The following is a 19,609-nucleotide window of genomic DNA, read 5'->3' as shown; positions in this document are numbered from 1 at the left end:
CGCAAGCAGTCTCTCTGCCCCCCGCCGATGGCAGCAAGAGGCTCAGACACTCCCCGCATCCGGAGACCTGAACTGCCGCATGTTTGGACGGGCAGTCGGTCTGGGTGTGCACTGACTTCCTAGAGAAAGCACCGTGCCTGGTGGAGACCATCGCAGCCCAGCTGACGGGAGAGTGTCGTTAGAGGAGTTGTCCCTATGGGCGGGTGTGAGCGCTCCGCCCTTCCTGCCCGCCCTGCCTGCGCCAACTGCCTCGCTAACTGCCGCGTCACTCCCCCCGCGTCACTCCCTGTTTGCCGGCCCTGGTCACCGCGCTCCTGGTCGCTCGCGCTCCCTAAGGGCTGCCTTTGAACGGCCGGGGGGAGGAGCTGACGCTGACGCTGCTGGCCCCGCCTACGCCTCGTCAGCCTCCCTCACGAGGGCTGCCGGTGCCTGGCGGCTCCCTCACGTAGGCTCGATGCCCGAAAAATAGCCCTGCCTGTCCCGATCCCGCGCTCCGCTGCAGCACGCGTCTGCCCCGGAGCCGGTCGCCTCGGCAAGTGGCAAGTTCATGAACAAGGGTGTCCCATAGTAACCCCAGAAAAGGTGATTGAATACCTTAGGACATTTTTGAGTACGTCACTAGGCTGTCAGACTAGAGATAGGTAGTAAACAATGCTTTCAAAAGCAATATTATCAATTAGCAAAATTTCTTTAAACAGAATAGAAACAATACAAGCAAGCATTTCCACAGCGTGCAGTGCATATATGGACTTGCATATATGAATTTTGTGTCTACGGACATGTAAAACTTTCATTTAAGGAAACCCTTGTTGATAATTTACAGCTTCTAAGGATGATATCTCTGTAATTGCTTTCCCTTTGCTTCATACCTGTAAATCTTGTATCTTGTGCTAAATCCCTGTCGACTTCTGTCCACAAAATCTGTGTATTCCTGTGAGCGATGGAAGGGTCCCTTATCAGAGAGGAGCCAGTCGAAGGGGCTTGTGGCATGCTGATCCGAAACAGCAGCAACCGCTAAAACCCAGCAATGAAGACTCAGTGCTATCCACTCCCATAGAGCCATCAGAGAGAACAATTCAGCACCAGCACTGCATCGCCATATCATGCTTCCACTGGGGACTTAGAGCCTTCATTCTCTTAGCTTTCCCTCAACACCTAGACAAAATACACAGTCAATTAGATAAGCACACACTAGGCATCCCTTGGAAGTAGAAACAAGTTTCCTTTCTTTCAGCTTAAAGAGATAGTGGCCTCTACTTTATTACATTTTACATTAGCATAAACCCCACTAGGCTAGTTAACAGTGGAGTGTTTCAATACTTCAAATGCTGTGAAACTAATGTCTTCATTAACATCATCAGTGATAATATTCACTGTCGAAGGGAAATCTTAACAAATTTTCAGGGGAGGGATTGTTGCTTTTTCTTTTTTTTTTCCCAAATAATGCTGATCAATAATGAAAAATACACAACACAAGAATTATTGCCTGTTAGCATCAGTACAAAAGCATTCAAAAATGTCTATAAATAAGGTCTCAGTTCATCTACTGGACAGAACACAGGTGAGATCCAGAAGACACAGCCTGCTTTCTTTTTTTTTTTTTTTTTTGCCCTTGGAAAAGTCACTTAATGGCTTGCCTTCACTACAAACTTAGTTAATAGAATCGAGTTATTCTGTTCAAACTAGCATAACTGGTCAAAGAGTGACTATGCCGTTCAATAGTTCTGGAGCCACAGAGAGTGATGAGTTCAATGAACTATTCAGGCTCCAGGTGCCATAGTTTTAAGTATCCCTAACAGCAGCACTTGACTGGCAGTCCAATTCACTCCAATTGAATAGATCAACCTAGAAACACTATTTAAACTGAGCCTAAAGAATTGTTTGGGAGTCCAGTTAAAAATCAAGAATTAGTCATAGCATCTATTTACGAATTCAGTGAAGACAAGCCAGTTTCTTTCTATACCTCAGTCCCATAACTGTGAACTGAAATAATGATTTGGTATCCTGTTCAGATTTTGTGAAAGGAGCATGAAGTTCTCAGAAATACTGAAATATATAGAAACATTCAGTTCTAATTTTCAGTATTAGGTAAAACTGCACAGAATTAATCAAAATATGTTAATGTGAGGGCCTTCATATTTCTAGTTGATGAAACAATGTGAATACGTTCATGAAAAACAATTTTTAATTCACAGTCAAATAAAACAGCACTTATTATGACACTTTTACATTATACTTGCTGATTTTTTTTTTTTTTAACTTGGCAGGAACATTTTCTTTTCCATCAGTAATTTAATTTGCAAGTGTATCCCAAACGAAGGATGCTTCCAATACAACCATACTGCAACTACACAGTCTTTACCGTTCAGTCATTATAATGGAAATTATGTAGCTGAATAAATACACTCTTCTCATGTTTTCTAGACATTAATATTCTAAAGAGTGTTCAGTATAAGTTATAAGCATATCTGCTGCAAGATGTTAACTGCCTCCAGAAAAGATCAGAAGTTCATATGAATCAACAGGAATTTGCAGCCTGAGAATGGAATAATTGTCTATACAACCAGAGAAGGTTTATTGTCTTCTTAGGCATAAATATAACATGATTTGGACCTATCGTGCAACCATTAAATGTGTAAGTAATCTCACTGAAAATAAGACTAGTCACCTATTTCATGCTGAGCACTTGCCAAAGCACTGAGTTGAAATCATGGTTGTTTATGATCACAAAACACAGATTGCATTAATTTTATACATCTTTTTGAAATGAGATTCCAGGACGTTGCAGCAAAGAACTCTCAAATTTTTATTTATATTTTCAAGCAATCATTCACATGCAATCATTTACAAGCAATCATTTACAAGCAATCATCAGATCTGTGTATAATATATGAAGTTTTAGTCTTATCCCTAGATCAGTGTTTTTTTCTTTTGCAGATTGAAGTTCATGTATGTGAGGTTACACTGCTGTGTAAACTTCATGACATTGATGAACAAGCATTCATAGATCTGAAGCAAAACAGGAAATCAATTGTTTACTCTCCTGGCCCATAAAAGTCATTATAATTATTCAGGTGCCATTTCCAGGTAAGAATTATCTCAGTATGAATGAAGTTAGTCATTTCCAGACAGGCCAGATGAGTTTTTGCATCACAAGAGTTAAAATGCACAAATACTACTCTCCCTCTCCTTCCCACCAATATATTACTATAATCAGGAAGAAATATATTGCACAGCAAACTCACCCCCCTCCCTCATCGTCTTAATAGACTATGAAGATCCTGGGCATAATTTCTTTACATTATGTGAGGTTATAAAGGGCATGATGATAATTTTAATTTTTACATCTAATGCTGTTATAAAATTGCAAGCTAAGACATAATTTCCTGTGATTCTTAAATTATATTTTCTATTGGAAATATATATATATAATGGATTAAATTAAGAGATAGGAGTTTACTCTTTTGGGTACTTACTAACACCGAAGTGTTTCAGAGCATTAAACTGCAACGATGGCTAACTGAACCCCTTTTGTATTTAAAATGTTAATAGTAAGACTAGAAAATGAATTGCTTTGTATATGTATCATCTTCCTACATCCAGACCAAATAAACACTTGGAGAGGGATAGGGAAGTGCCTTGCTCTATACTATCCTTAATGTTACACCTCAGGACATGTCATAAATGTACCACTGGCAAAAAATCTTTAGAGAAACTGTGTAGTTACAGGGAAAAACAACTTTAGAGGACCTGTGTAGTTGCAGAAGAAAATAACCTCTTGGTTTTAAAAATATGAAAATATTTTGCAAAAACGTGTAAATATACAGCTAGTCTTTAGGGAGTGTAAAACAATGTGTACATTTCTGATACTTATCTACTTCTATATACTGTCCAGTCACTGCAGAAACAATCTGTATATCATTAATTCCCAAAACATCCTTGAGAGGTAAACTTTTACCTCAGTTTAACAAATACGGAACTGAAGCATGAAAAGACCAAGAATTTTGTAAGCTGGCAAAAATATTTAAATATGTATTTCCTATTAAAAGACAATTTAGAAAATCCCAGCCTAAGGAATTTTCCTAAGGTTACACTGTGAAAAATATCTCAATGTTTTAAATACTCAAATTCTCTAATAAAGTCAAATACACTACAAACAATTTTCAAAGACTGCTATAGGCATGTGGAACATACAAAGGTTGTAGTTAGAACAGCCAGCACAGAACTCCAGGGAGGAACAATCTGAATTAAATTTGTGGTAGAGCACCTGCTGTTTTCAGGGTGGGATGTGAGAACTGAAAAATAAATGAACACCTGTTAAGTAACTGAGGTGGTGTATTTTAAAGGAGAGAAGACACTCTGTAAAGAAGACACTTCAAACAAAACTGGCTTATCAACATGCTGCCTCTTTAAAGTGCTAACTTAGAGGATAATTATCAGGTATAGGTGCACAGCAAAATTACATTCTGCTATCCCCAGGGTTTCACCCAGCTACCACTTGCAAATGCTAATAAGTCTTCAGCCTTTCCTCTTCTAAATTCCGAGGTTACATTGAGTTCAAGAAGCATAATGGGCTAAATTCTTCTTTAGAAATCTGTTGGAAATCTATTGTCCTCACTGGCGTTAATGCAGAATGAATTTGACTCATGGAATGAGTCATGAATTTGACTTCTGGAAATGCTATAGCAAAGCCTTAGCTTTCATGAAAATGTAAAGGGTGCTGTAGACTGGTAAAATCTGTGCATTTGTATCAGCTGAAAATATAGTACTGGCAAGTGCAAAACAAACATGACCACTGGGACAAATTTCATCAAGCTTCAGCTTTGAGCAAGACAACAAGTCTGTAATCTTTTTGTTATGTACTTCATGATAAAATCCAGCAAATTTGTCTTTTTTTTCAGGGAAATATTTTTTTAAATATTAAAAATTATATATAGTTGCACAGTGGTGATTTATAAACCCACTAAGCTACTGTACCTAAAATAATATAAAATTGAAGTGTTTACTTCATTTTTGAGTTGAGGCCTCTTGTGTAAAGAACATTAATTGATAAATCATGCATACCAAGATATATAGAATAATATGGGGCAAACCAGATGCGTGGACAGCAATGTCCAAAAAAAAAAAAAGGAAGTCAGGAAGTTTAAAATCTTCCTAAAATGGAAGTGTGGTATAAACTGCATAAAGCTCACTGTTTTGTTTTGTTTTGTTTTCTTTGTTTTTGTAAGAGATAAGAATTGTGTATAAAACAGATGTGCTAAAAGTAGAGATATATTTCCTAAGTACATCGCTGTCAACTGGGTCATCAGTGGAGTAACTATGTATAGCTAATAAGGAGTGAGTAAAGTTGACAGTAGCTATCATCAGTGGCTTTTGGGGGCCATGTTTTAACCTGCAGTTCTCAAGGATCATTATAAAATAACTCTACACTAAATGGACAATTTTGATAATATGGGAGGGGGGGTGTTTGTTTATTTTGTTGTCGTTTGTTTGTTTTTACAATATTTCACTTTACTTCGCAAGCCTGAGAGATGCAGAACTCAGAAAACAATACTTAATTTTCTTTGAACAAACCAAAATAATAACTAAGTACATTTCACTTTAAAAATAACAACAAATCTCTGAGTCTCAGAGATTCCTCTTATTTGCTATAACACTCTAGATTCACCACTTTATGTCCCTGTGCTTCCACTTCCTCATCTGAAATGTGAGGATGAGAGATGATCATGTTGTCCCCAACTTTTGGCATGTCAACAATGTTAAATGAATGAGACCTGGAGATGAACCTGTTCTCAAAATTCTCATACAGTCCAGTATAAATGAAACAGTCATGAAGCTGATGATGTGCCATGGAAGAAAAGAGCAGTAAGAACTGGAATCAATATGGGCTAAAGAGAAGGAGGGAAAAAGAGAGAGCTAAAGTGCATGTCTCTTGTGCTGTGCTCTACTCTCAGCCATCACATGGATTTTGTTCTTCAAACAGACATATTTAAATCCATAGAATAAAATCTCCCAAGCTAAACTTTCTGAATAGCAAAAGGACACATGAACCACTAAAAGGCTGACACAGTAACAACTAAGGCAGGATGTAAGTTTGGAAGTACAAGATACAACAGAACAGAGTCTGGGAAACTGAAGGATGCCTGCCACCTGCCACACATGAGCTTCAAGATATAGCTGGTGCCATTATGCAAGAAGTACATATTTGTCAACAGATGATTTTCAGTAAGGGGATTTGAATCAGCTTGTTCTCTGTTGTTCTTCAATGAAGACTCAAAAGCAGATATATTGGCATATCTGAAAGGAGAAAATAATTCTATACCTAACAACTTTAGGTGAATTTTATATTTCCAGGCTTAAAAATAAGTGGGATCCTCATATCAGGTCCTGCTGTTTGCTTTGACTACATGCACCCTGTTAACAACTCATTTTCTTTGCTCAAACAGAGCTTCATCCACTGCTGTATTTCATCTTTCTTCTCTCTTCTGTATGTGACACGGACTAGACCCCAGTAACTATGTCCCGAAAAGCTGAAACAAAGAACAAATGGGACATCTGGCCCCCCTTTCCCCCCTCCTTTTTTTTTTGGGGGGGGGGGGGGGGGCGGAAAGGGTGTTGTGGGGGGGAATCTACCAAAAACCCTGCCATGTAAGCCCAATACAAATCCCACTATTTGTTCTTTACCCCTGCCATCCTGACTTCTGTAGCCATCATCAGCTGTGTTTGGAAAACATTTTGATTGTCAAGGGTTGCATGGTTTCAGCTAAAACCAACGAAAAGTGCCTTGGTGTTTGCTCTATATGAGAAGGATTTCACCCCTGAAAATGTCTGTGAGTCTTTAATTGGATGTGCTTTTTATTATATCTCTGTACAGCTAGTGCCAGTCTCTTTAGTCCTTGAAGTAGTACACATTAGCTGTCAGGTATGCTGAGGTAATTGTTTTAATGCCTGATATTTCTAGCAGACCTCATTTTACATTTGCTGTCCAGATCATGATGTCTAAATTCCCTCAGGTGCTTTTTCAATCTGTTAATCTAAGTTCATCCTTCTGTGCAAACTAGTCTTTACATGTTTTAGCTGACAAAAGAGGCCAACATCCCCAAATTGCAATTTCAAGTTTTCTACCTTAACGAGAGAGTCTGCTCCTCTCATGAGCATGCTGTGGAGAAGTTAGCTGTCAGGGCCCTGAGTGCATGAATGGGCCTCAGTGGCCCTGACTGGCTTCACCTGGGGCCTCCACCAACCTCTTGGGATTCCTGGGCCTTCAGTCCCTGCCTGGGTGATGCTGGTTTGCCTGCTCCTGCCCTGGTCCCTGCAACATTACTTGGGCTCCCAACTGGACCTCGGAACTAGCTGCACCCATCTGTGCCTGACAGTCATCAGGCCACTGACAGATCCCTGTGACCATCAGCCCCGCACCGCTCTCCAGCATGGCCATGGGGCCGTGCCACCACTGCGGCCTGCATCTGCCTGGGTTGTGGCTTGGCTTCTTGCTTAGATGCAGACTCTGGCTCTTTAGCCTTTTTTCTGTGGTCACAAACCAGGAGGAGCAGCTCTTCTCTACTGTGTAAAGATGCAGCACAGTGCATGATTTATGAAAGAATGTGAGGCATCTGGATGTCTTGAACACATGAATTGTGTAGGTTATAAAACAGAGAGAAATTTACCCACACTTCATGGTATCTCAGCTCCTCATCTTTAGATGAGGGTTACTGCCTATGTCCTTGGGAAGATGAAATCCATCAGTCACACAATGAGCTACACAGATGTTAAATCCTGAAACATCTAAGCAGGATCCTGCTTGACCCCTAGGTATCAGACACCCAGGGTGCCATGAAGACACAGTAAAACCTGCTGCTTTGAGAGCTTTAAACCTACTCCAGGCTAAATTACTATATCCATAAAAGTTCTTAAGCCTTTATGTTTCCAAGGTCATGAATGTACACGGACTGTCCCATGTACAAAAAATATTTACATGTAGTACTGTACATGATATTTCAGTCTTGTCACATCTCTATCACGTAAGTTATTCTAAGCATTCTTCCAAACTTCCAAAAAAATTATCTTAAAACATCTGATGGTATGAAAAAGGTAAGAATGGAAACAACACAAGATCTCTTTGAAAAAGTTTGGAATCTGTTATACAGGTAAAGGACTGGAAGTGTTTTTGGTACAGCATTTCCTCAGGTACATACTGATGTGTATTGCTATGACACCATTTTGCACCCTGGAGTATTCATGTTCACAGAAAATCCTAACAGGAAACAAATATTTAGAAACTTGTGTTACAATTAATTGCAATTTTTAAAACTTAATGTTTAACATAAAATGTTCAGTGTCATGTACTACAATAACCTTGTTGGATGTATTTTAATGGTAATTAAGTAGGTCCTTAGTACGCCTTCTAAAATGAAAGGAAGCAGATATTTACAGGCTACAAACTAAGGCTTCAGTTCAAGTCTGAGGACCAACCCTAATATAACTAATTGTTGATTGCGAAAGGACTCATTAGGCTAAAAGGAGATGGGGTGAGAGGAAATTTTGTTCATCAACAGTTCGTTGAGCTGAATAAAATTCACATTAGAGGGAATGGAGACTGCTTGGTGCAAAGTTATGTTGAATTCTCCCTCTGAGGGAGGGGAGGGGAGGGGAGGGGAGGGGCAGAGCAGGGGAGAGCAGGGGAGGGCAGGGGAGGGCAGGGGAAGGGCAGGGGCAGGGCATTCTGGGAAGGGCAGGGAAGGGCATTCTGGGAAGGGCAGGGAAGGGCAGGGAAGGGTCAGACAAAACAAAAGGTTTTTTTTGAAGCTGTTGAAGCTCTAGCATTATTTATAAAATGATGAAGGAAAAAAATAATGGAGTGTAGTTCTCTGGTTTTAGGAAGAGAGACAAAAATTTGATTGAATGTAGCAAGGACATATATACAAAATTCAGCTGACGGCCTAGTTTCATGTACTTCCAGTCCATCAGACAATATCTAACCAAATCCATAATTCTGTTCCTGTTTCAAATTTTCATAATAAAAATCATGGGTTTGGGATTTCTAAAAATGAATTTACCAGTTTAGGTGCTTTAGTTCAAGTAGTGGAATATTGCCCTGTAATTTTAGAAAAGTGGTATCTGATGAAAAACTTACACTCCTCTTGATTTTATTTTTTCATGTGAAAATGAGTCACTACAGTTTAGACCAATAGCTAGAAATAATCTCTATAAAGATCTAAAAGCATGACATTTTTCTTTCACTGCATTTCTGGATATATTTCAATAGGAATTGACAATTTTTTGTACTTTGTTTCTTAGTGTTGATACCTAATAGAATGATAATGTTTTTGCTCTGCTCTTCTATTATGTCTTTCAGACAACGGTGCTCCATATTTTACAGATGATTTCACAGACGGTGGAGCTGATTTGCAGCTGTTGTAAATGGATGGTTTCATCTCCTTTCAGATTCCCAGGTTTCAGCCCATTTATCCTAGCAGAAAAAAATAGACTTATACCATGACTGCCCTATCAGGGAAAAAAAAAAATACTTGTAACCTGTTGTGAACGCTGCCTACTGCCTACACAGGACTCATAGAGGATTCAATAAACCGTAGTTCTATGTCTGATCCTACCATAAACTGTTGCATGACTTTGCGTAAGTCCCTTTGCCTCATCATTTTAAGCCTGTAACTAGTATATGGGAAATAGCCAGATCCTCTTAAATGTTCATGTTACAGCTATTAATTTTTTATAGTAAGAGTAGGGACTTTATGGCTGACTGAACAAAGATTCAAGCTTCAGCAAGTCATTCTGGACTTAATTGCATCTCAGGATGGATAATACACAAGACTTGGTTGTAAAAGTAATAATTATGTCATATACTGGGCAGCTTGCTATCTCATACAAATGTATCACTGAAGCTTTCTCTTAGGTCTTGTTCCTAAGCATGATTGTGATTCATTAATTTTATCTGGAAAAAAATATTCTTTGACACCTTTTTGACAAATTTAGAAGAAATTACGAAATTAAGAAAAAGTATGTCTGTTAAAAGATGCCTTTCTTGAGAACATCATTATACAAGGAGAGAAAGTCTGGGTTTTAGACTCTCATCACAAATTACAATCTCTCAACTGTTTTAATTTAGCTATGTGATAAACTAAAACCATGGTAGCGCAAAATTATCACTATTTCTTTTTGCAGCTGATAGAAAAACACATTCTGAGCTAGTAGAAAGATTCTAAGCTAATGCTAAAAAGCTTTAAACTTTCAGTTAGCATCTTTTCAGTGCAGAACAGGAGACATTGACTATGTTTCTTGTTAGAGATTACACATCTGTGCAGTCCTCTAGATACAAGGAATATAAGATGTCTTTATTACAGCCTCTTCTTTCTTTTCTTCTCTTCTCTTCTCTTCTCTTCTCTTCTCTTCTCTTCTCTTCTCTTCTCTTCTCTTCTCTTCTCTTCTCTTCTCTTCTCTTCTCTTCTCTTCTCTTCTCTTCTCTTCTCTTCTCTTCTCTTCTCTTCTCTTCTCTTCTCTTCTCTTCTCTTTTCTCTCTTCTTTTCTCTTTTCTCTCTTCTTTTCTCTTTTCTCTCTTCTTTTCTCTTTTCTTTTTCTCTAGAAAGACTGAGAAAAAGAAAATGTTCCAGGCTTTGCCTAGCCAAGACAAAGCTGTATGTCAAAATTAATCTGTTTTATACAAAGCCTTTCATAAAAAGTCACTATTGTTTCTCCAACTGATGTGAATCAACCTGATAAACATATGTTAACAGACAGCTTAAAAGGTACTTAATAGGTTACTAAAGCTTTTACTTTTTAACCTAATGAGTAAGATTCATATCCCACAGGAGCAGTAATTAAACAAAGAGAACACCACTAACTAATGGTCATCACCAGCTAATGGTTCTATGTGAAATAAATTCACAGTTTCCAAAGCTGGCAGCCAGATGAGTCCCCACCTGCATAAACATTGATGCTTTATGTAAGAAAGCATCTTCATTAGAAACATTGATACAAAACTAAGGAATAAATTGATTAAACCAAGAAATGCTGAGCATCCACACCTCCTTGAAGAAAAGAGGTGGGTATCAGTTCTGCACTATAGATCTGCCCCCAGTTCAAGATGGATGAAGTGACGGAGGAATGCTGACATTCTGCTTGCGCTGTGTTAAATATTTGTTATAAGTAAAGATAGTACTGATATGATCAATATCAAGATGCCAAAGTACATGTATAGATATACAGTACATTTCATGTTCAAAATAAAACAATTCTAGCCTTTAGGGATGCACTTTAAGTTTAAATACATTTATATATAATTTGTCGTAATAAAATTATGTTCTGTCTGTCCTCTAAACTTCTAATTAATGGAGATCAACAATGTTTCAGATGAAAAATAGGTAATTAAAGTGCATTCTTGTGCTGCCACCATTTTTCAGTAACACGGTTTTTCACATGTGAAGTTAAGCCTCTTTAGAAATAGAGATTTCAAGTAGGAAAAAATACTGAAGAAAGGAGGGAGGGAGGGAGGGAGGGAGGGAGGGAGGGAAGGAAGGAAGGAAGGAAGGAAGGAAGGAAGGAAGGAAGGAAGGAAGGAAGGAAGGAAGGGAAGATTGGTTTATAATGGATTTTAATAATCTCATTTGACTTGGAGTGGTCATCCACAGTCAGTTAACCAGGTCTTTTTGTTATTTCCAATGGAAATAAATCTGTTGTATTTATTCTGAAGTACTGTTTTATACAAAATACTGAAAGAGCTAAATGATCTCTCCACGGTTCTCAGTAGTAATAATTTGGGATTAAAGGTATAGAGTAGTGATCTGATTCCCCAGATTTAAGTCCTTTATTTGTAATGTATAATAAATATCCAAAAAATCACTTTTCTCATTAATCATGTGCTGGTAGATGTGGCTGTGAAAGTGTTACTGCAAATGAGCAGAACTTTCTAACCGTCGTTAATGTGACTGCTACTATAAAGATATCTGACAAACAAGCCTTGAGATCACACCTCATTATTAGAGAAACCGCTACTGTTTAATAGTATTAACTTAGCTAATAGCATATATTGCTTGGTCAATCTTCTTTTGAAGGTGGAACAAAATCTGTGGCATTTGTGAAAGGCTCATTAAATATTTAAAGCTTTGACGTGGCAGAGAATGTCCTTGTTTCCTCTTGTCAGCTCGTTATCTTGTGGCACATAGAATAAATGGAGACTTTCAACGGAAGGTGGGAAAAAGACTGTGCTTAACCACACGGCGTGACCATGCAATTAAGGACTGTGCTTAATTGCATGGTGTTACCCAGGGCAAAGGAGCAATTATACATACCATATGTGTGGAGGAATGAATGGATATATATGTACGGTATAAATTATACATATTTATATGCACCTGTGCATATGTATATAAAAACTATCTTTATGCATTCACATTTATTATAGTACATAAAAGCAATTAATTTCAGAGCCTGGAAACAAAAATAACCACATAATAGTTTCAGTAGCATGACGACTTGAGTCACAAGGTACTGAATGCCTGCAGTTCAGTGAGGCACTTCAGAAAATGGAGCTCTCTTAATGTTCTTCAACTTTATATATATATATATACGTATATATAATGTTAATTTATCAATGATGATATAATGCTAAGATGAAAAGCAGCATAAGATCATATTAAAAATCCTTCAATTCTTTACTATTTTAATAATATTTGACTAACAATATGCAAAGTCTTCTACAGCTCTGTATGCAGTATTTAACTTCATGGTGCTTGCATTTTTTTCTAAAACTGAAGTTAATTTTGGTTCCAATTTATTATCTTGGAAATTGATCTTTCTTTCAGTGAAGTTAATGACCATGCTTTGATCTACTTTAATAGTGCAAGATCAGGCCCTCACTGAACAGCAGACATATTGAACAACAGGAAAACGATGCCACAAGAAAAATGTGGTTGCAATTTAAGAAACAAAGAAACAAATTATCACCCACACTTGTTTGGGTGTTAGGATGAGAATAAGAAGAGTAAGGTAACTTCTAAAATTACTAACTTAAATTACTGCCTGCAGTGGTCTATCAAGACAGGTTTTATTAATGCAACCTAAGAGTATTTTGGCTCTATTTGCCAAAATGTCTTTCTTGTGATTTCACTCCCAAATGAGATTACTAGTATTTCAGGACAGAAAACAAAAAATCAATGTCTACTTCTGACTTTGAGAAGGAGAGATGAACCTTTGGGAGGAGTAACAAAGAGCTGCACATAACACCTATAAAACATGTAAGGTTTCCAGAATGTATCAACCACCACTCCCTTTTTCTCCTAAGCAAAAACTTAGGTAAAAATTATTTGATGTCCCATTTTTCCATTTAGATTTTCAAAAATCACCGAAGATGCAAGCTTGCTGTTTAAAAAAAAAAAAAAGAGTTTTGTTTTAGTTAGGTGTTGCCTTTTTCTTTGTTGAAATCTTAAGCAATATATTTTCTAAACTGATCATAGCCAGAAGTGATAACTTAATTCCAAATTAGTCCAAATGAAATAAAACTATTTTAGTCCCATAAAAAATTGTTTCCACATGGGATTGAGAGGAGTGAAATCACTGCAATGTACATGACTAAAGAAATAACTTTTCAGACATACATTGGAGTAAACAATGAGTAGGCTCCTGTAATTGATTCTTCACAATACCATTCAGACCATAGTAGAAAAAATGGGAAAGGATGAGACAGAGAGATTACATCACTTCAAGATCTTCAAGTTGTTTTGCTGGTTTGTTGAACAAATGCTGCCTTCTGCAGCAAGGTTTGTAAAACATTCAGCTGCTTGTTTTCATGTTTCCTAGTTAACGTTTTCACTCACAGGGTTTCAGCATTTCATGAAGAAGCACCCCAAACAGCAACTCTAGTGAACTCAGCATCTGTTGGGAAGGTTAGTTCTCACTGGAGGTTGATCAGCTTACTGAAAATATAACAGATTTTGTTTTTTCTTCCTCACTTAAATTATGTACATGATTTAGAGAGAAAAAAAAAATGGTTGTAGGCAAGAAACTGTAGGTAATTTCTTCATTTCTTCTTTGGAACTCTGATAATTAGCACTGCAACAGTGTGTAAGACTACAGGTCTTGCTATGCTTAGATAAAGAAAGCAGAAGAGAGATACATCAAACGGCTCTATTCTCAAACCCAGGTCTTCCAGTAAAGCTGATAGAGCACATATTTAAACTGAGTAACCCCTTGTACTGCTGGAGTTGGGCATTGACAGCAGTCTGAAAACTCTGATATCCGAATGGATTCTGAAGTTATCTCTGAAGTTATTTCTTATATCTTGTAAATGTAAGTAGGACCACTCTAGCTTTACCTCTGTATACTTAATGTGTCGGAGTTACCTGTCTTTGAAAATAAACAGTCTTTGAGGTTTTGACTTCACTTATTCTTTTTAGAGCATTCTTTTGTGATGGCATATTTAAATAATGTTAGATGTGAGCAAATACGTTATTTTTGCTTCTTCTGTCAAACTTGCTTGTCAGATGCACGTCTCTGAATTATTCAATATATATATATATTTTGTAAATCAGGTCTGTTTCACATTGGCCTTCATTTCATGTGGATCTATGACTGATTTTGATGCTGTAACAGAATATTCTTCACTTATCACATGCATTACATTTTTCTTCCAGTCATGAATTTACTTTACTTCACACGCATACACTTCCTTAATCTCTAAAAGAAATCATTACTACTTGAAAATAATGTAGTCTTTCAAAAAAAAATTCTCAAACGGTAAATCATAACATATTCCACTTCTTTCCACTCTCTGCACTGCATGATTTAACACTTAAAGAAAGGTATGCAGAAGATACACTTGAATTCGGGAGTCAGTCACAATACAGATCGCTGGTAACAAAGTCCTTACCTTTTTTAATGCTTGATGATATCTAAGTAGCACAGGAATCGTAGCCCCCAAAAATCAGGTCTCCTGCCTTCTGATATGCGGTGATGGTGTACACCCTATTTTCTTTACCTCGATTTTTACACCATGCTACATATAGTTCATGCTTCTGTTGCCTAGGATTGGCTAGCGCATCTATGAGGAGCACTCAGGACTCATGCTTGGAGCACCCTGCAACCCCTGATTAACCCTTCCCAGTCAGGTCCCTCCGGCCCCCTGCCGCAAGCAGTCTTCGCAAGTCTACAGGGACGGTGGGTGGCCTGAGGGCTGGAGCAGTGCAGACACCCAGTCCCTCCAGGGCTCAGTTCCTCCTTCCCCTGCTTAGGGCCAGGTGAAGCAGTGAAGCAGCAAGCCTCCCTCTCCTGCGGGGATCGGTGGGAGGCTGGCGCTGCCACCGGACTGCCGGAGCCCCCCCCACCCCGAGCCCCTCTGGCTGCCTCCCGCCCACCCTGCCCACAGCGTCTCGCCCCCAGGGACAGGCACAACTTAGAGGAATGATGACGCAGGGTTAGGTCCAGGCATGCATCTCTAAAGGCGTTTCCTCAGTCCGAGCCCCCTCCCTGGGGGCTGGCCTGCCACTCATAATATTTGAGAATGGAAAATCATCTCCTAATCGAAAAGGAGTCCCAAAGCCACATAGCTTCAGGGAGTTTGAAGGTGACAGAGGAGGGAACGGTAATCCTTGACAGCGAAGCCAGCCACAAACAAGCAGAGAGGCTGGACACCTAAAAGAAGGGAAGAGGACTGTTTCGGACCATTCCCCCAGGACTGAGGCGCGAGGATCGGGAGGTATTTACATGCTGCCACTCCTTTGTACAAAAAGCAAAACAACCAACCAAACCTAAGCAAAAAATCACCAGGCTGCTCCCTGGCATTCTTATTTTTTCTGAGTCATCCAGCCCTATTCGAGTAGAGGGTATCCTCTGGTCTGGGAGTGCTGGACGCTGGAAATGAACCATAAAGGCTAATGGGAATCTTCTGTATTAAACGTGCCTCATGCTCGCTGGTTACAATCGCCTATTAAGACTACATTAATTACATTGATTTATTTGATGTTTGTATGGAAAAGGTTCGGTGCCCCCCCTCCCTGTCTGCTGAGTATAGAAACACCACCCTGTCCAACCTGTGTCAGTTTTACTGCCCAGGCACCGCTGTCATCCATCACCGTGACTGTGATCTAAACAACTCCGCTGCCCTCATCCTGTCCTACCATCTCCCACCCTCGTCGGCACAGAGAAAATACAGATTGCTCTGAAACCCGGGAAATATTCTGCTGATGGGCACATAAATCTCTTCTGCAGAGCGCTATCATTTAACTAGCACGGCGAGGTGATGCTCAACAACGGATGAGTTATTCCCGCAGCGAGTTAACCCCCCCCGGACTTTTTTTTTTTATGTTTCAAAAAAAAAAAAAGAACAAAAATAGGGTGAAAAATCAGGTAGAGATTTTGAAACGCACTTACCTAGGTAATCCTCTATACTTGGGAAGGGAAGGGGGTCTGAATGAACAGAAACTTTCCTGAGGAGCCTGGTGCGGGAGAATCCCCGTAGCAGCAGCGTCAGAGGCGGGCAATTCGGGAGAAACGGCTGGGATTTGGTTAATTACCCCCGTCCCGTGAGAAGAGGGCCGGGGCAGGAAGCGGTGTGTACAGGAGGGGGGACGGGAGGGGGAGAGGACGGCTGGTCGGCAATGCCGGTACGAGGAAAATCTGCTGGAGGACAGTCTCCGGGAGAAAGACACTTGTCTGTAAGGAGGGAAGTAGCCGGGGGCGGGGGAGGGGGGGGGGAGTCCAGCTGCTGGGAGAAGAGAGGAGCTGGAGGAAGGATGAATTTTGGATCCCACGCTTGAAGGGCTCTTTTTTTCACTCCCCCTTTCCCGACATCAACCAGAAATTTGGAGGCGGGGGTAGGGGGTGGGGGAGGGGAGTGGGGCGGGCAGAGCACTCTCGGGAGCACGATATTGAAGAGGGCATTGATTTTTTCGGTTCTCTGCTTGCCACCAGGCAATAAATTCAGGTCTCGTGTGTTTCTCACTGGCACCTCTACCTGCTTGCAAGCCTTGAGCACCCTTATCATGATCTATGCACGTACTGCTTTGGAGACATGACTGCACACACACACACACGCTTATCCCGCACACTAAATGACAGATTTAAATGGAGCTCAGTCAATACCTCCCCGTGAGAAGTAACATGTTCCCTCCCTACCTTCTGCTATTGAATGTGGGTGGATCTCTGCCGCTAATTAGAGACGCTAAAATGTTGGAAGTATTAGCCAGAAATAGCACTCTAAAGGTGCTCAATCTTTTTTTTTTTTTTTTTTTTAACAAAAACAATTTATTTCCCTTGGTCCTCTTCTGTATTTTTTCTGTCAAAGTAAAGAAGTGCCTACATGACTCAAAAGACAGTCTTCACTTGGAACGCGGCGGGTATAAATATATATATGTATATATATATGTGTGTGTGCGCATACGTTTTGTGAAGGCGACGCCTCGTTCCTACCCTAGGCGAGCAAAATTATAAATATTCCCTAAAACAGTAAAAAATACAACCGGGACGTGCAGTGGGATCCAGAACCACAGGAAGGGCACGCAGCGGGGGCAAGCACCAGCGCAGCGGGAGCGCGCTGCAGCAGCACTCCGCGCCCCCGGCGAGACCAGCCTCCCTTCCCGAGGTGTCCCCTTCGAGCAGAAACGGCAGGACAGAGGTCTGGAAAATCCCTTCTCTTCCCCTCCAGCCCCTTCTGGGGCACAATTCCCTGCCCCCAATCCAATCCAAGCTTCTTCGGGGGATCAGTAAGAGTGATGGACTTTTCCACATTATCTCCCCACGCAGACCTCCAGCCACTCCTTTCCACACACAACCCCGTAACCACTGGCGATTTCTGTCCGTCTTCCCACACGGAGAAAAACACCGGGCCCTTCCGACATCCCTGCGAGTCGCTGTGTCTGCAAGGGTTAAACCAGAGAATGTAGCAGCTAGAGTGTCTGATGAAAACATTAATAAAACGTGATGAATAAGCAGCGGAATGGTAAGGACGGTGCATGTGAGACTGCGGTGCAGATCGCAACTTAGTGCTGAGAGCTGTGACTAACGTGTGGAATGGAGTGGGCAAATAGGGCTGTTGCTTCAGGATTTCTTTGAGTTCAGAAAGTGGAGAGAAGCAAGCTATTGAAAGATTGAGAAGCAAGACGAGACAATTGGAAGGTTCCTTTCCTTCCTTTCCCTTTCCTTTCCTCCTTTCCTTTTCCTTTCCTTTCCTTTCCTTTCCTTTCCTTTCCTTTCCTTTCCTTTCCTTTCCTTTCCTTTCCTTTCCTTTCCTTTCCTTTCCTTTCCTTTCCTTTCCTTTCCTTTCCTTTCCTTTCCTTTCCTTTCCTTTCCTTTCCTTCTTTCCTTTCCTTTCCTTTTTTTTTTTTTTTTTTGAGGGTCTGTTTGGTGGAGACGAGCAATCTGAATGTGAAATAAAACCTACTCACCGGGTGAAATCTCAGGAAACGAAGCGGCTGTGAGAAAAATGCATCCCGAATCCAAACATACAGTCCATGATCTTCAGCTTCAAGCTAAAGGAGGGATTTGCGTGGTGGTGGGACTTTGGAAACCATCAGCAGCTCCTTGTGGCACAGCGGCAAGTAAAACCATTCACACCGTGCGTGCCTGTGTGTGTGTGTGTGTGTGTCTGTGTGTGTGTGTCTGTCTGTGTCTGTGTGGGGGAGAGGCACAAGACCCAAAGAAACTGAAGGGGGAGGGGGAGGGAAGGAAATCCAAATAGCAAGAGGAGGGGATAGGATTTGGTGTTGGGTTTTTTGTGTGTGTGTGTGTGTGTGCTTCTTCTTGTTTTGTGTTTTGCTGTTGTTTTTGTGTTTTTGTTGTTGTTGTGGATGATGGTGGTGGTGATCCTCAAGGAAACCGGGGGATCTGAACAGCGGGCAGGAGGAGAGGGATTTCGCCGACCCGGGCCGAGCAACGACAAGCCTGCACCGTGCAGCAGACGACCCGCAGGCGCGCTCGTCCCGCCGTCTGCGGCAGAGGGGCGGGCTGGGGCGCTGGGGAGGGGACACCAGCAGGGGTCCCCGCGCCGGAGCCAGGACCCGCCGATTCCCCCCGGGAGGGAGGAGGGAGGTGGGAGGGAGGGAGGCAGGGATAGCGCGGGGAGGGGCAGCCGCGGAGAGCCCCGCGCGGCGGGACGCGGGGAGGCGCGGAGCAGGGCGGGGGGCACCGGGCTCGCCACCGGGCCTCGGAACACGGGGGAGCGGCACGGCCGGGGCCGGCTGCCGGCCCTCGTCCTCCTGCAGCCGCAATCCAGCGAGCGACAGCGGCGGTATCGACCGGGTAAGAGGACCCCTGCCTTCAGCATCTCCCCTGCCCGCGGAGAAGCCTTTGTTTCAGATCCCTTTGTTTTGGATGTTGGTTGTGGGTGTGTTTTTTTTTTTCCCTTTTTTTTTTTTTCTTTGCGCAGACGTGCCCCCCCATCCCCGGAGCTGCCTCTCTCCGGCGCCTGGCTGCCCGTCCGGCGGCTGCGGCTCCATCCTGGCCGCAGTGGCCGGGGCCCGCTCCGCGTCCCCAGCGGGGGAGGGCGCCAGGCGGCGGCCGCTGCGCGGGGAACCCTCTTCCCGCAGGGGAGGGCACCGGGGGTGGACGGTAGGGCTGGGGAAGCGGAGGGAGAGTGTTCCCGCTGAGCATCCGTGCCCCCCTCCCT

The 19,609-nt window shown here is 41.5% G+C and overlaps 1 protein-coding gene across 4 annotated transcripts in view; it reads right to left on the bottom strand.

Moving 5' to 3' along the window:
* BRINP3 (BMP/retinoic acid inducible neural specific 3) overlaps positions 1 to 19,011 on the bottom strand; it is a 237,490-nt gene extending 218,479 nt beyond the window's left edge. Inside the window, exons 1-3 of one of the 4 annotated variants that reach the window (XM_083846570.1) lie at positions 18,390 to 18,808; positions 16,378 to 17,861; positions 870 to 1,155 (exon numbers count right to left, since the gene is read on the bottom strand). In XM_083846570.1, the coding sequence (XP_083702696.1) occupies positions 870 to 1,105 (236 nt within the window). In that variant the 5' untranslated portion in view covers positions 1,106 to 1,155; positions 16,378 to 17,861; positions 18,390 to 18,808. Of the gene's footprint in view, positions 1 to 869; positions 1,156 to 14,878; positions 15,338 to 16,377; positions 18,319 to 18,389 lie in introns of those variants that run through there. The other 3 variants (XM_083846569.1, XM_083846571.1, XM_083846572.1) reach the window with 3 other exon arrangements.
* Positions 19,012 to 19,609: the final 598 nt, after the last annotated feature.

Source organism: Anser anser (genome assembly GCF_964211835.1).
Source record: "Anser anser genome assembly, chromosome: 8".
Classification (NCBI taxonomy): Eukaryota; Metazoa; Chordata; class Aves; order Anseriformes; family Anatidae; genus Anser; species Anser anser.
The sequence above is the reverse complement of the archived record's forward strand: the minus strand, read 5'-3'. Positions and strand labels throughout refer to the sequence as shown.